Source organism: Solanum pennellii, chromosome 1, assembly GCF_001406875.1.
Source record: "Solanum pennellii chromosome 1, SPENNV200".
Lineage (NCBI taxonomy): Eukaryota > Viridiplantae > Streptophyta > Magnoliopsida > Solanales > Solanaceae > Solanum > Solanum pennellii.
The window spans coordinates 95,480,187-95,497,341 of record NC_028637.1 but is presented as its reverse complement, the minus strand read 5'-3'; the positions used below and the strand labels follow the sequence as shown (position 1 = coordinate 95,497,341).

The 17,155-nt window shown below is 32.9% G+C and overlaps 1 protein-coding gene across 1 annotated transcript; it reads left to right on the top strand.

The window, feature by feature from the left end:
* Positions 1-948: 948 nt before the first annotated feature.
* On the top strand, positions 949-9,001 carry LOC107007951 (probable methyltransferase PMT13). Its single transcript, XM_015206812.2, has 8 exons — positions 949-1,436; positions 1,513-1,731; positions 2,859-3,062; positions 3,146-3,356; positions 3,441-3,702; positions 3,883-4,257; positions 4,621-4,716; positions 8,427-9,001. The coding sequence occupies exons 1-8, from the start codon at positions 1,227-1,229 to the stop codon at positions 8,647-8,649; spliced, it is 1,800 nt and encodes a 599-aa protein (XP_015062298.1). The 5' UTR covers positions 949-1,226; the 3' UTR covers positions 8,650-9,001.
* The last annotated feature ends 8,154 nt before the right edge of the window (positions 9,002-17,155 follow it).

Below are 17,155 nucleotides of genomic sequence, written 5' to 3'. Positions count from 1 at the left end.
AACCCTATGCACTTGTGATAGCCTTGATTATGCTTTAAACTTGACATCAAAGAGTGTAATGTAATCTCAGAACATTTTACTTTATAACCTTTTTAAAATTGATCTCTATCTAATCATTCCATAGAAATAACGGAAAAAGGTCAAAATTGTCATTGAATTATGCGAAATAGACCATTTATATCCTCCATTATATTTTGGGATAAAAAATATTCCTGTCGTTATCCTAAGAGACCACAAATATCCTCAAGAGTTGACACCCCAATTTTTTAATGACGTTGCATGCTACATGGGATTAATTTCTCCACCTAAGCATTGTCAACTAAGATTCACTACAAAAGAACTTGAACTTTAGTGGCGACAAAGTTGCCACAAAATATCAAAATATTGCAACTTAAATTCTAAAATAAGTAATTTATCAATATTAAAAACACCCAATATTATTATGAAAAATCATGAAAATTACTTCTCGATTCACATCTCCTACTATATACATTTACATTTATACGTTTACATATAACATAAAAATAAAACATAAAGTGTCTTCAAATTCCTACTTAATCGATATTATTTTTGCTTTTTAAAAAACAATGAAGAAAAAAAACAAATTAGAATTTAATGTTAAACACTTTTAAGGAAGATTTTTTGGGTTTTTGTGGCAACTATTGTCGCCGCTAAAGGTCTAGTTCTTTTGTAGTGAATCGTAATTGGCCATACTTAGGTGAAAGAATAAAAATATGGTGTGTTAACTCTTGAGGATATATGTAATCTCTTAGGATAACAGTAAAGGTATTTTTAATCACAAAATATAATAAAGGCATAAGTAATTTATTTCAAATAATTTTTTTTCACTCTTTTCCGTAAAAATAATGAAAGTGTACGGTAAAAGACACTAAAGAAGAGAGATCTGTAAGGGAGACAAACGTCAAATATAATATACCAACAAGAAATTATGTTTGCATAGATCTCCATATTCCTCTTTTAAATCCCTTTTTAAGTTTTAAATCACCAAAATGTATGAATGTAAAGAATAACAAATACTAAAAAAATAAAGAATAAAAATATCCTGCAAGCCACACTCACTTGAAAAAGCAAGTACTTGGTACATATGCTTCAGATCTTCAAATCCTTATCTTCCACACTTAAATTTCTGTAAATATACATATCTATATATGTGTTATTGGATCTTGAAGTTGTATTTTTAACTGCTACTGCTCAAAATACTGAAAATGGGTCACTTAAATCTACCATCATCGAAGCGAAATGTTCGACAATGGCGACTTCTTGATTTGGTTTCAGCAGCTTTCTTTGCAGCAGTCTTGATTTTCTTCCTTCTTCTCTGTACTCCTTTGGGTGATTCTTTGGCTGCTTCAGGCCGCCAGACTCTTCTCCGTTCTGCCTCTGGGGATCCGCGCCAGCGTAGTCGCCTAATTGCTCAGGTAAAAATTACTCTATTTAATACTCAGTTTCTCTTCGATCTGTATTTTTTTTTATGACATGGTATTTTTGGAATAGGTGGAATCAGGGAGACACAACACAGCCATTGATGCATGCTCAGCTGACTATGTGGATTATATGCCCTGTGAAGATCCGAGAATCAATAGCCAATTGAGTAGAGAGATGAATTTTTATAGGGAAAGACATTGTCCATTGCCTAAGGATACACCTCTTTGTTTGATTCCACCGACACAAGGTTACCGCGTTCCTGTTCAGTGGCCTGAGAGTTTACACAAGGTAATGCATTTCAAAAAATCGTTCTGATCTCATAGGTTCACTTTTGGTGCTCAAAAGGGCGAATCTTTGGTTAGTTGTTATTGATCTGAAGCTAATACCCTGCAGCCCAGAAGTTTGTGCTGAAATATGTTGAAGAAACACTTTAATTTACTTACTTTAGGTTTCAAGATGCAGCTTTCCTAGTGAGTCTATATGTTTTCTTTAGCATAGCACGTGGAAATACTTTGTTTGATGGATGGCAGTGAGTATGGGGCTCACGAATTCTGCATGTTCTGAGATCATGGTGAAATGTGTGAACGCCCTTAAAAGTTTTAATAGGGGAGATAGTTTTGCTTATGTTAGGTTGTAACAGATTGAGTGATTTTTGAATTCATAAGTTCCCTCTGTTTGGTTGATTTTCGTGTAGGTGAGCTGGAGTTAGCTACCTAGAACAATGTTTAAGTTGCCTCTAGATGTATTCCCATATGCAGCTTATGTATGATCCAGCTTAACACTTGTATTCACACTTGTTGTTTCATTAGATGGATCCCACAATAGTTTTCTTTTAGTCTTCCTTTTTCCTTTTAGATGAATGTGGATAATGGCTTTTCCTCTTTCTTGGGCCTCTTTTGGTGGCAGTTCTTAGTAACTCAACCTCTCAATATGCACTCGAAGGATGTGTCTTAGTGGCCAATGAATTTGGTTGAGAAACATGAGGTTTCAAATTTAAATCCCAATTGAGACAAAAACACTAGGTGATTTCTTCTTATTTTGTCCTAGTCTTAGTGGATAGAGTTACTTAGTACTTGTTGTTGGTGGGAGGTGATAGGTATCTTGTGGAATTAGTCAAGGTGCGCACAAGCAGGGCTGAACACCACAGTGATCAAAAAAAGAAACTCAGCCTCTCAACATGTTAAATAATACAGTTCTTATTTTCTTTAAGATTCAGCCTCTCAATATGTGAAATATACAGTTCTTATTTTCTTTTAGATTCTGCTTAAATTGTTGCATTGCATATGTGATTGTGAGCCTCTAGGCTGCGTTAAATGGAACCCATTCTGTTGAGGGCTGCATTTTTCACTTCTTTTTTCTTCTGGAAGTTTGATGTTCCAGTGCAAGGTCACACTAATCCTTCCCTTTCTTCCTAGATTTGGCATGAGAATATGCCATATAATAAAATAGCTGACAGGAAAGGACACCAAGGATGGATGAAAAAGGAAGGGCCATATTTTATCTTTCCTGGTGGTGGAACTATGTTTCCTGACGGAGCTGAGCAGTATATCGAGAAACTTAAACAGTATATTCCGATAGCTGGTGGAGTTTTGAGGACCGCCCTTGATATGGGATGTGGGGTGCGTTGTTTTTGCTCATTTCCTTTGAATCTTCAGTAATGTTCTTCGAAATCTGTGACCATAATAATTCGTTCCTGCTGCAGGTGGCTAGTTTTGGTGGCTATCTACTTTCTGAAGAGATTTTGACACTCTCTTTTGCTCCAAGAGATTCACATAAATCACAAATACAGTTTGCCTTGGAACGAGGAATACCTGCATTTGTTGCCATGCTTGGGACACGCAGGCTTCCATTTCCTGCCTTCTCATTTGATTTGGTTCATTGTTCACGGTGTTTGATTCCTTTTACTGCATATAGTGAGTTCTCTGAGTTCCATGGTCATTGTCAAGGTGCTTTATATATCTTGTCTGAAAACCCTTACAGAAGAGTTTGCCATGCAGATGCTTCATACTTCATTGAAGTTGACCGGTTACTCCGTCCTGGAGGCCACCTTGTCATTTCTGGCCCTCCCGTTCAGTGGCCCAAGCAAGATAAGGAGTGGGCGGATCTCCAAACAGTGGCCAGATCATTGTGCTATGAGCTGATTGTTGTAGATGGAAACACTGCCATCTGGAAAAAGCCTCAAGGGGATTCATGTGTTCCTATTCAAAATGAATTTGGGCTTGAGCTGTGTGATGAATCAGTTGATCCAAGTGCTGCATGGTGATTCTTTTTCATGATTTCTCTAATTGTTATTTTTTTACTTCTCTCCTTTCATAGTCTTCAGTTACATCTTTCTGCGACCTCCAACAATTTTTTGGTGCATTCGCCTTGATAAACATATTGTTGTTTGGAAGCTTTATAATTAACTATCTTTATTTTTCTGTCTCAAATGAATTACAGGTACTTCAAGTTGAAAAAATGTGTGACTAGGACTTCATCTTCCAAAGGAGAATTTGCCATTGGGAAAATTCCAAAGTGGCCAGCGAGGCTGACGAAAGCTCCTTCTAGGGCAATTGTAACTAAAAATGGAGTGGATGTGTTTGAAGCTGACTCAAGAAGATGGGCGCGGAGAGTCGCATATTATAAGAGTTCATTGAACTTGAAACTAGGAACTCCATCAGTTCGTAATGTCATGGACATGAATGCATTTTTTGGAGGATTTGCTGCAGCATTATCATCAGATCCAATCTGGGTGATGAATGTTGTTCCAGCACAAAAGCCTTTAACACTTGATGTTATTTATGACAGAGGCCTTATTGGAGTTTACCACGACTGGTGAGTCAAGAGTTTTTCTATCTCATATTTGATAGTCATTATTAGAAGTATATGGTTGACTGGATTCTGGATCATTATCCCTTTTCCTAAGGAAAAAAATCTAAATCCTTTCTGCTAGACAGCGAGTTTTATGATACAAATTCTCTTTCTTTATTCTTTATGTCTGGGAAGTTCTTTCCTTATTCAAAGACTCACCCCTAGTGGTTTATTTATCCGAAAACTTACAGAGCCATGGAAAAATGAAACCTCCACATGATAAGTTCTGACATTAGCTTCTTTCCTCGTGTTATTCTTTCCCCAAAGGAAATGGATAGATGGTTATTTACTTCAACTAATGAACTTGATTTACCACTCGTGTCACAGGTGTGAGCCTTTCTCAACATATCCTCGGACTTATGATCTGATTCACGTGGGAGCCATAGAATCTCTCATAAAGGATCCCGTTTCCGGCAAGATCAGGTATGTCTAATCTTCTGGATTCTTCTATACTCTATATTTTTTATTATCTGTAATTAGATATTATTTCCAATTGAACATGAAAGTTCTCACCTATTTCTAAGAAGGCAGCTTATCTATTAATACAATGTAAAACTATATTGCATATTAATAGTTGATGAGAGAAATGATATCTTGCATACTATTTCAGTTATTTGAGCATTTAAGAGATTCAAAAACTATATTAATCCAAACAGTTATTTCAACATGTTTTTCACAAACACTAGTATAGCTGAACTATTGATCTGATTTCATTGCAAATGACTTGTATCGGTATTTTTGGGTTATATCTGAAATTAATCTTATCTAGAAACTCTAAATATGAACAATACCTTGGGGATAGTAATTAAAATCTAAAATAAAATCATCATATGGTTAGAATGTGATCTCTTTGTCTTGAACAAGAGGTAGTGTACAGTTTATTGGAATCATTGAGACTATGAGAAGAAGTTCTCTCAAAAGGCATAATCAGATCCTAGCCCAAAATAAAGCAAAAGTAGAAAATTTATATAGGCGAAGGTGATACCAATTAGTTGGGATTATTAAGTTTGTCATGTTATTAAGTCTACTTTATTAAGTTTGATGTTTTAGTAGAAAACACATAAAATTTCTAGTTTTATTTGATTTTTATTTAATTTTGTATAATATTGGACTAAGATGAGCTTAAATGGAGTAATATGTCTGTGAGAATGCGTATAGCCGATCTCAGCCACTTGGGATTGAATTCTAGTTGTTTTATGAGTAGAATACCGTTATGTTTATTTATTTATTTTGATAATGGTTCTGTCATGGCTATCTCATGTGCATCTTGACAAATTCAGGGGGTACCTGCTACTTCTCTCCGACATAGTGACCATTTAATTGTCTAACTAGGCTTAGACATACGAGAAGAAATAATTTTTTTTGCCTCTGTTGAGATTGAAACGACCCCAGTCCGTTGAAAGTATACCATTATACTTATACGAGCAGGATGCAGAAACACACATACACATCCATATAAATGTACACCTTTAAGTAGTTAATAAACTAAATAAATTTTTCTAAGAATCATTGCCAAAAGTGGTCCTCACTTGGTTCCAAAAAATATTTGATGCAATAGTTGTTCTTTTCTTTTGGTCTATAGAGTGTCTCATTCCCCAAGCCTATTTTTAAGCTTTGTACTTATTTGTGGCCTATATAAAAACCTTAAAGCCTTGTGTAAAATCATTTTGGAATACCAATAAAAAAAATGTAAAATCATTTTGGAATTGAGTAAAATTTTTATATAAAGCTATGTGCATTAATTTACTTTTTTCAAGAGAGCTTGTTTCCTCTCATGAAGTAAGTGGGTGATACATGAGAATCGCCAACCAAGATATCCTCTTTTCCGGCTATCATATAACAATGGGGTCCCTGACCTTGCCAACATTGGCACACCCTCAACGTTTAGGCATCAATACATGGGAATAGCCTACTTTGAGAACTAGATGTCTTTGAGAAAGACGATATAGTCGATCTCTTGATCTCCTTGTGAAATTTCCCAGATGTTATGGAATTTTGAAGATGTCTCCGGAGAAAATATGTAGCCCCTTCATTTTATACATGCATGGATTAGGGTTTTAGGGTAGCCTCCAATTAATCTGGTTTTACTAACCCAAAATGTCCATGGCTGCCTCTTTTAGGCTATCATGTCATAGTGGTTTCCTGAACTCGTCAACATTGCCCCCACCCCCGATGGTTAGACATCAAATTTTTTATTATAGAACATCAGTAAATCTTGAGGACTTGAATACCAATATGCTGTGATTGTACTTTCTGTTGCAACTTCTGGGTTGAGATTTTGGAAACGAATTGCTCCATTGAATCATTTGCATGTAGACATTGAATGAAGCATAATAGTTATTTGTGTACAATTGAATTTCATCTTCTAGCGTTATTCGATCAGTATTTGACATAAAGTTCTGCAACCATTCATCTTGTATCTGGTTTCAGTGAGGAATAATGCTTTACCATTTGCACTTGCTGAGATTTTGGGAAATAACCATCATTAGAATTCACCTTATATGATAGCTAACTATCCACCATGTCTGACACCAACCAGTGGATGTTGTGTTGTAACCTCCCTTGTAAACCTATCAGCCAAAAACTTGTGGTTTCTTTGAACAAATTTCAAGTCAAGAGCAGAGCACTTTTTCTAGTGGAATATAGACCCTATTTTCTTTTTCTAGAAATGAATTTATTCTCTGATGATATTTTTTTTAATTTTCAAACCAGTGTTGTGAAAAGCGCAGAAAAGCGCGCTTCAAAGCGAGGCGACCCTTGTGCGCTTTTTTATCTTGAGGCGAGGCGATCTGAAAAAAGCTCTCGCTTCAGATGAAGAAGCGAGATGCGACCCTAAGGCAAAAGCGCGCTTTTCATAAAAAAAGCGACAATTAGGGTTTTTTTAAAAAAAATTAGGTTTTTCTTAAAAAAAATCTGAAATATAACCTTCTCTCTCCTCACGACTCTTTCCCTTCTTTCTCTCCTCGCGACTCTTCTTTCACAATACTTCTTTCCCTTCTTTCTCTCCTGACAATCTCGACTAGGCTGCCTCTCTCTTCAACCTCGACCGCGACTGCAGGTAACTTTTTGTTCATCTCTTTTTTAGCTAATGTTTATTAGTTCATCTCTATGAGTTTCTTTTCTCCTGAAATATACAATCTTCGCTTGTGCTTCATCTCTTCATCTCTCTGAGTTTCGACTACTCTAGTTTTTTCTACTTCTTCTCTTCTTTTCTTCATCTCTGCTGCCTGCTCTGTTTCTAATTACTGACGGCTGCCTCCTCTTCTTTTTTTTCAATTCTTTTGCTATATTTATTTATTTTGTGATCAGTCTAGCAGCCTTGTTGAAGAATAGGAGTTTGAATCTTTGTGATTTAATTATGTTTTTAATTTTTTGCTCTATATGTTATGACTTATGAGTATTTTTGCCTATGTAATTTCTTTCTATCTAAGACTATATTACCTCTATTAGTTATTTAATATTTTTTTATTTTTATACTAAATGTCGCTTTTTTTAAAAAAAGCGCGCGCTTCGCTTCACGCTTCTCGCTTCTGTGAAGCAAGCCCTCGTCGCTTTTTTCCGCTTCTCGCTTCCCAAAACACTGTTTCAAACAACTTTAATAAAGTTAGGTGAACAGTATAATCACAAGTACACTCGTGATCTGAATTTTGGTAGCAGTATATTTCTTCGTTGATTAATTATCAAGGTTAAACATTAATGCATCTTTTTTCTCCTCCCTAGACATAACTGTTGTATCTCCTAGCCTCTAAGGTATAATTGATCTGCATGGAGATGATGCAGTAAACTTAATACCTTGTTAGTTTTTGAAAATGTTCAATAAAATTGTATTCTTATTCCTAAGGGTCATTCAGCATGCAAGAAGTTTGTAATAAGAGAAGGGGTTTGAAATTTAAAAACTGTAAATTGGCCATGCTTTTCCTCTGTAATTGATGTTAGACTTGTTTATAGGGAATAATTCTTTCCCAGCCCTCTTAGTCTTGAGATAGACTAAGAACTGGAATTATACCAAAAAAAGAGATGTAAGGCTGTGCTAGGTTTAATTGACGGGCATGTATGATGCCCCAAATTTAGTGCAAGTGTTGAACCAAGCCCGTTAGCTGCAAAGTGATTGAACCATTTATACATTCTTCCAGGTGCAGCCTTGTCGATTTGATGGTGGAAATTGATAGAATTCTTCGGCCTGAAGGAACTGTTATAATTCGGGACTCTCCTGAAGTGATAGACAAAGTAGAGCGTATTGCTCCTGCTGTAAGATGGACAGCAAGTATTCATGAGAAAGAACCTGAATCACATGGAAGGGAGAAAATCTTGGTAGCCACGAAGAATTTTTGGAAACTACCTTCTTCATCCTACTGATTGATCCTTTGGTTTTTGTAATGTAGGTATATCCTTTTTGTCTCATTATTAAGTCCCAATAACTTGTTTCAAATGATGCATCTATTCTACTTCTTTCTTGTCTCTTCAATTAGCTTATGTAGAATTAAATGGAAGTGTACAAGGATGAGGGAAACTGTAAATTCTTTTTTTATAGTATCACTGCTACAAACTCTCCTAACTTCTTTGGTATTAGAAAATGACCAGCCAGGTGGCTTCTTGTTCACCAGACTCAAGTTGGCAAAAGTTGCATGGTATGAAGTGGCAATAACTAGTTGCTGCATCATATTTATAATTTATTTGGAGGGCAATGACATTGGCTTCTCATTTCTTGCTTGACTATGTTCAATCCTTTCATTTCCCTATTTCTTTTGTTTCTTTTACATCATATATGGACACCTCTGTGTGCATAGCAGCTTTGTTTTACTTGCATATGTATTACATCTCGAAAAACTTGAATGTTTTTAAGTAGTCATTTTAGAAGAGTTCTCTGCATTGTTTGTGTCTATTCCCCATCCTGTTAAACCTCAACATCATGCAGTCCATACACAATGCAGGGAGCTGAAGAATTCCAGTAAATCATTTATTTAGCAATTTTCATCAAATGCCAAAAATGCAGGCAGTTGAACCTAAGTTTCTGTAAAGTTTTCTGACTTTACTTTAAAACATCTCTGGCATTCACATCTTTTTTTCTGTGTGGATAATATGGTGCCTGGTAAACTTATGCGCACCTTGATTATTCATTTGTTAGCAGTTATCTTCCAGCAGCACAAGTACCAAGTAATTTACCTAACGTTTTTTTTTTTGTCTCTATAGAGATATAAATCTTTTTATTTTCATGGCTTGAACTAATTTCACCGACTCTTAGGCCACATACTTGGGTGCTATCTTCTTCTGCATCCTTTTCGCACAGAACATCTGCTGCACATACTGAGGCCCCTTTTCTGCAAGTTCAACTTAGTTTGGGCATGTCCAATCAAACAAAATCACCTAACCTCACAGGGGCTTTTCTCATCCTGTTGTGTTCACATGAATGAATAACCTTTATTAGGATCTTCCCCTATCAAAATTTATTGTCTGTGTGCACTCCTCATTATTGGCAGTTATTGTCATCAAACTTAGGAGCCAACATGTCAGGTTTGCTGCTTTTATTGTAACCGGCTGAACGAAAGCTGATTCAAATAGCACTAACATAGAAACGGAGTAATTTCACCTGTCTATATAGATATGGAGTAACTTTGTTGTATCATGAGATACCTTTTTTAATATCAAAGAAAATTCTTGGGTGTCAGAAAGGTGATGATTGTTGATACAGTTACATGTGATTTAACAAAGTTGTTCTGGCTGGCACTGAGTAAAAAGAGTTTGAAATAGAGCCTCTCAATAGTGGTCCCAAAAGTATAAAACTAGTCACGGGTTACACTCATGCATTTTGTTTGCTCCTAAAGCTCCTGCAGTGTGTCCATTGGCTCCTCATTTCATTTGGTGTCTTTCATTTATAATGGGGATTTGTTTTTGCTCTTCTATCTTCTTGCTTGTTTCATTTTAGGGAATATTTGCTTAATTTTGACATTCCAAGCACACAATTAAATAGAATCTAACTTCTTTTTGTTTTCATAAAATAGTGATTAAGGTGTTTAAACCCTACTAGAACCAACATTTTAAGTAGTTTCTTGTCATTTGCTCTAGTCATTAGGGGCCGATGCCTATGTTGGTAGAAGATTGCAGATACATAGTTGAAATGTACATAAACAAGTTGACCTGAATACTACCATTATATGTATGTGTATGAGAAAAGAAAGAAAAAACTATATGATTACATCATATATTAATATATAGTCTAAATTCCGAATAATCTATATCTGCCTAATCATTGGATAGTACCAAACAAACATAAGGGAATGCAATAACACCAACAATTTAGTTTCTATCGATAGGACCAAGAAAAAATAGAATATATGCAAATCTTATCCGATGAGTATATGATGACCCGAATTTATAATAGACAAAGGAAAAAAGAAGACTAACACAAGACTTCCAAAATCCAACCAACAACATTCCCCCTCCCCCAACCAACCAAAAGAAAATCGAAAATATTGACAAATTCTTGTGGAATCTAAATATGAGATTTGAAAAGGAAAAAAAATCAATTGTTGATGCTTAAATAGTCAAAATTTCTTCTCTATTGAGTTTTAATTTCATATTCAAATGAATTTGGTTGGTATAATAGAAAATTGAAATATCCAAAGGATTCAAAAAATGACTTTTCATGATTAATGAATTTCAACTTCGTTTTGTCAAATAAAAATTCCACATACTCTAGTACACCAAATGTAAATTCACTTATAAGACAGACTTGTGATAACAAGCACCGATATGACTTCATTGTAAAAAAAAAATAATCATACGTATATATAATATTGTCTATATCAAGAAGTTCATTCAGTATATATATCTTTAATCAACGAATTGTTGCTTTCAAGTAGAAGTAGAATGAGAAGTTTGACAATAATAATATATACATAATACATAGTCAAAACTTGTGTTTCACAAAGACTGGCAATTTTAAGTGTTCTACATAAGTCTTATGTTCACAATGAAGAAAAACATAAGCAAATGTGTGGGGTCTATAATTGTAACGTGTAAAATAAATCACCACAATATTATACTATTCAAAACTAGGTGCTTACATCATTGAAACAGTATTATTTTTTTATTGTCTTCATTAGGTGAGAATGCGTTTCTAGTTCCACTTTTTAGCTTTCAATTTAATGTACCATATAATTAGTTCACATAAAAAAAGTTTGTCTATATTCCAAAGAGTAAGTAATTAAACAAAATCATAAAGCATATAACAAGAGAGTTGTCAAAAGTTATTAAATCACTACTAAAAGTAAATATTTTATACAACTATATATGATGTGAAGTTGATCGATACAAAATTTAAGTGCATGTTAGGTTTCTTAATGCTAGCCTAGAGCCTAGAGCACTTAATATATTTGGTTTGGTCATTTATGCATGTAAGGTATTGACCACTTTAACTGACATTTAAAATTGACTAAAGTCATATATCGCCACTCAAAGTTGTTCGCATAGTTTACTTAGACATTTCAACTGAGATTTGTACATATTGAACATTTAAATTGTTCAAAACATGTATCTGTTAGACACAAAATGCTGATATGACAAAATATATGTATTGCACTTCCTTGAAGCGCCTGAAAAAACTTACAATAGTGTCTTTTTTATTATTTTTTATATTTTTTCTTCTTTTATTGACACTTGACATTATAATTAACTTGAAAAATATTTTATTCTTTATTTACACTTTTTTCAAAAAAGAAAACACTCCACTCCTTATCTACCGTCTTCTTCATAATTTAGTTTACAAAACTTTCTTCATTTTAGCTCCAACACTGTTTTTTTTTTATATAAAATTTTTTTATATCTTCCAAATATGAAGATAAATAAAAATCAACTATAAAGTTGAAAGAAAGTCTTCGTATGATTTATTTCAAATCTCATAAAAACAAGGAACAAGTATGAGAAGATGAAAAAAAATAAAAATGATTTTTACGCATAAAAATAGTTAGCCAATATTTATTTATCACAATTTTCTAACAAAGGTTTTTACTCAAATTCATATATGGTCATTAAATTTATCAAAAATGATACAAAAAATTTGAAAGAAATAATTTTGGAACTATCAATTTTATTTTGTCATCGATGTAGAGTTGAATAACCGCCAACAAAATTTTCTTTCTTCTTCACTCTTAGTGTGAAAAAAAAAATTAATCTTGAAATTATTTGAAAAGAATAAAATTTTGTAATTTGAGAAAGAATGTATTTTGGGGAAGAAGATGAAGATGAAAGGGGGTTGGGGTGGGGTGGGGTAATGTGGGGTAGAATAGGTTGACATTTTCATTTTTTCTTTTTTTTTTTTAAAAAAAAAATAGATATTAAATGTGTGTTTTTTAATAATATTCGGGTCCAATGCCAAATGTTATTTTTTAATTAGTCATTTTGCCACGTCACCGCAAGTGTATCACACACTCTTCACATTTTTTGTTGATTATCAAAAAATGTATTATTATATAGGTAAAAGTGTTCAATTGGTACTAGTATTAGTTGAAGTGTCTAAGTGAATTATGCGGACAACTTTAAGGAACCGTTGATAACTTAAGCCTTTAAAATATTTTAGTAAGGTCATAATCAATAAAGGATGCAGAATTTTCATCAAGAAAAGTTAAAAAATAATATGTGATAATAAAAATATATACGTATATCACCACAACAAAACAATAATTTACCTCTAGAATCGTTAAATCTTTACTGACATTTATATGAAGTATTGGTTCTAGATTATATCGTTCCGAATTGACAGAAGTTGACAATATGGTTCATTTTGTGAGCCAAAAATTGTTTAGGAAAGAGGTGTTCGATTGCATTAAACTCCTTTAAAATTAATGCAACTGGGGTCATTATAACTACTAATTTCCCCTCCAACTTGCATATTTTGCAATTCTTGAATCGACATTTCTTTCACTACAAAAGCAATTTTTTTTTCTTTTAATTGAATATTGATAACATGGTCCTGGACTCCTACAGTCATTTAACACGAATTAATTAGAACCGTGTGATATGATATCTCACATCTACTTGCTTTCTTCTCGAACCATACATGAGTGTTTATACAAAAGTATAAAAAAAAAAAAAAAGTATACACGCATAAATATTAATTTTGAACCAAACAAAAGAGGCAAATCAAAACGTAGAAAGATATGATATCTGGACCTAAGCTAGCTCAAGATCGATAGAAGATTATTTAACTTCATATAATCAGACCATCAGTTTCATGTCCTGACCAATTTGAGATTCTAATCCACTCTGGCACATCCTTCACCGCTCAGGCCAGATGTGAAGCTAGTTGGAGGTTCATGGGTTTGGACAAACTTACTAGGTTTTTCGTATGACTCTATAGTATTAAAAAATTAAACAAATTTATTTATATTAACATTTAAACCCAAAACAAAATTGATTTGGAACCCCCAAATTCTTAATTTTGGCTCCACCTCTGACTCAGGCCCAACTGGAGCATGGAGCGACAGTTCAAATGGAAATGTACCTAGCTCTAATACAATGTAAAGATATGAAACACGAGTCTAATTAACCCGAAAATTAGGTAAAGAGGAGATGATTGCCCAAGTCAGTATAAAAAAACATGTCCATTCTCCAACAAATATTGGATTCTAACCCAATCTAACAATAGAGTCGTGATTTTCACTAGTTAAAGAGAATTAATATATCAAGGACCAATACGCACCCATTATAACACTAAAATCTAACATTATTAGCTCAACAAGGCTAGCCGATGTATCACGATTACAAAGTAAACACACATAGAAGGCGACATAGGGTCATAGCTAGTCCCTTAAACTACGGATTCAGTATAGTCTAGTTATTTTAGCTCAAACCTTATATTTATATTGAAAAAATCCATTCGATGAATATATATAATATATCAAAAAAAAAAACACTTAATAATTAAAGATAATTCTGACTCCGCTTCTGATAACATATCTACATATTTAAATTATTCTACCACCTATCTTGCACGGTATAATTTTAGGACAAGGAGATGGCAAATTAACAAACCTTAGGACAAGGATGGCTCTGCTACTAGAGGCATAGACAGTTAGACAGTGGGTTAGAGCTTATAAGAATAATTAACCAAATTTAGTAATTAGTAAATGCTACTTAATGTGATGGTGATAGAGTGCCCAACAATATTCATGACTCATGAGGCTTCAAACATGCCATGAATGGCGGCTTCAACACAAATTAAACTTAAAACCTCCACAATGGACCTTTTCTTCTACCTTTTTTCATGTCAAAGACACATCAACTTGCAACTAATCAAACAAGACCATTACTATATCTTGTTACTTCCTATGAAATATTTTTTAGAGTGCGACTAATTTATATACTTCTCATGTCCTAACTCATGTGATATTTTGAATTTCGACAGTCAGATAAATTTTTTTTAACTTCCTATAGTTTTTTCTTGTATCTTTTAAATATTTTAAACTGTTGCCAAAAATAAATTGTTAACTTGTTAAATAACAAAGGAGGTTATTAATTTTTTGAAGAGGATATACATTAATATACAAAGTACTATACTGTGTTCTGAAAAAAATCAATGTGTGAAAAAATAAAATGCATATTATCGAAGTTGTTGCCGACAATGTAAGTACCACTATAAAAAAAAATTGGAGAACGTTAGCTCAAAAATGTTACTCCCCCTTGATCTCAAATTATTGATCACGATTATCTTTTACATGCTTTAAAAACATTAATTAGAAAGAGTAATTTTAAACTATTTTATCATTTGTTGGTACTTGAAAAATCATAATTTATAAACTTCTAAAACTATAAATAATTTGGATGATAATATTAAAAAATCACGACATATGATTTGAGATGGAAGGGGTACACTCTAATGAAACCAGAATGATATTGGTTTATAGAAATTTCCTCTAAAAATAATGCTAATTAATTTGTTATTTCTTAGCGACAATTAATTAACAAAAATAATATAATAATTAATGTAAAATATATTTTTTAGAGGTAATTATTAATCTTCATAAATGTTTAAAACCTATACAGAAATTTGATTCTAGTAATAATTAAATAGTGTTAGTAAAAAAAAAATATTTTTTTAACGTATATATATTTTTGTTACAATGTATATCTATACTTTGATGAATGACTTAAACAAAAATATTAATAATATCAAGTGGAATAATTCCGAAGAACAACCATTTATGCCTCGACATTGCATCACAACGATTGAAGTAAAACAATAATAGGGAGAAAAATTCATTAGTAACATATTTTTTCTTGTTTATGTATTTAAAGATTGTGTCAATTCATACTTATATTGGTGATGGGTGAGAGATGACATCTATATTTTAATAAATAGTTAATAAAATATCCCAAATACTAATATAATAAGAGATAATTATATAGAAATAATATTTCAAAATTCATTACGTGTTTTTATGATTATTTTTTTAAATTTGTTATTGTGACAGAAGAAGGTGGAGAGAGGGGTTGCAATTCGACAAAAGCTCAAATGATTGGTTGAATGTATAGTACATTAATATATTGTAGGCATGTTGATTCCGATTTATAAATAAATAGACGATGTATTGATTTTATTATTTTTTCTTGAATTGTTACATTGATTGAGAAGAGTTAGAATTCACGAAAGGATTTTAGTATGATAAAGATAGAATGACTAGTTGAATATCTAGACAATAATATAGCCCACATGTTCATTCATCTCCAAATAAATAGGCGATGCACCATTATTGTTGATTTCTTTGACTTGGACATATGCATTAGGAAGGAATGAAATACTTGAAAGGGTTTCGAGTTGTCAAATATAGAATGACTGCTTGAAGGTTCGATACAATAAATAGTAGACGTGTTTATCCCGACTTTTTAAAAAACAGGCGATGCATCATCTTTGCTATTTTTCCTTAATTAGACACATTCATTAGAAAGAGTAACCATTCATTAAAGAGTTTCAATAATATATAATAGACGTGTTCATTTTAACTTATGAAATAAATAGGCGATGCACAATCTTCGCAAATTTTCTCGATTTAACACATTTATTAAGAAAAGTTAGAATTCATAAAAGGATTTCAATTTGACAGATATAGAACAACTCGTTGAAGATCTAATGTGAAATATAATAAACGTTTTCATTTCGACTTTCAAATAAATTATCTTTGACTTAAACACATTCGTTAGGAAGGAAAGGAATTCATAAAAATGGACCAGCTACAAGTGGGTGAAAAAGCCCAAATTAGAACCACAGATCCATCTATTTTTGGGCCCAATATAACTAAAAACAGACAAAGGGCATCCCAGAGAAAAGGAGTAATCAGTTGACGCCGGCGAGTCACCGGCCATTTGACTCGCCGGATTCCGGTAATAACAAATACAGTTGTCAAATATGAATACGACCCGCGTACACACAGGTCAAGTGGGTCAAAACAAAATCTTATTGATAGAAAAAAAGAAATTAAAAAATTAAGGAGAAAGAATCTTTTTTTCCTCAATATTTATGATTATTTTCCTTTAAATTAATCTAGTGATAAACCCATTGACTAATAAACCCTTGATTCCTGTATGAAATTTGTCACCTTGCTGTAATTAATTCATATAATCTTCATGTAAATTTCAGATCCCAATATAGTAAGAAGATAAAGAAGAAATTTTGTGAGTGTAAAAAAACAAAATCTTGGGATCTGAATGAACTGTCTTTACTCTGGCATTTCATTTTCTTCTTGTGTTAAATCTCTGTTTTTTTTTACAGTAAAAAGTTTAACTGTGAAAAAAAAAAAAAAACTACACATTTTTTTCACAGTTTGACGGTAGATTTCAAGAATTAGAGAGAGGGGTTGGGGGTTGAAGG

Bases quoted from the DNA above. Each gene is read 5' to 3' on its own strand.
- LOC107007951 (XM_015206812.2), top strand. From the start codon at position 1,227: ATGGGTCACTTAAATCTACCATCATCGAAGCGAAATGTTCGACAATGG. The intron at 3,703-3,882 runs GTGATTCTTTTT...AATGAATTACAG, and splicing joins GTTGATCCAAGTGCTGCATG to GTACTTCAAGTTGAAAAAAT. The intron at 4,258-4,620 runs GTGAGTCAAGAG...CTCGTGTCACAG, and splicing joins ATTGGAGTTTACCACGACTG to GTGTGAGCCTTTCTCAACAT.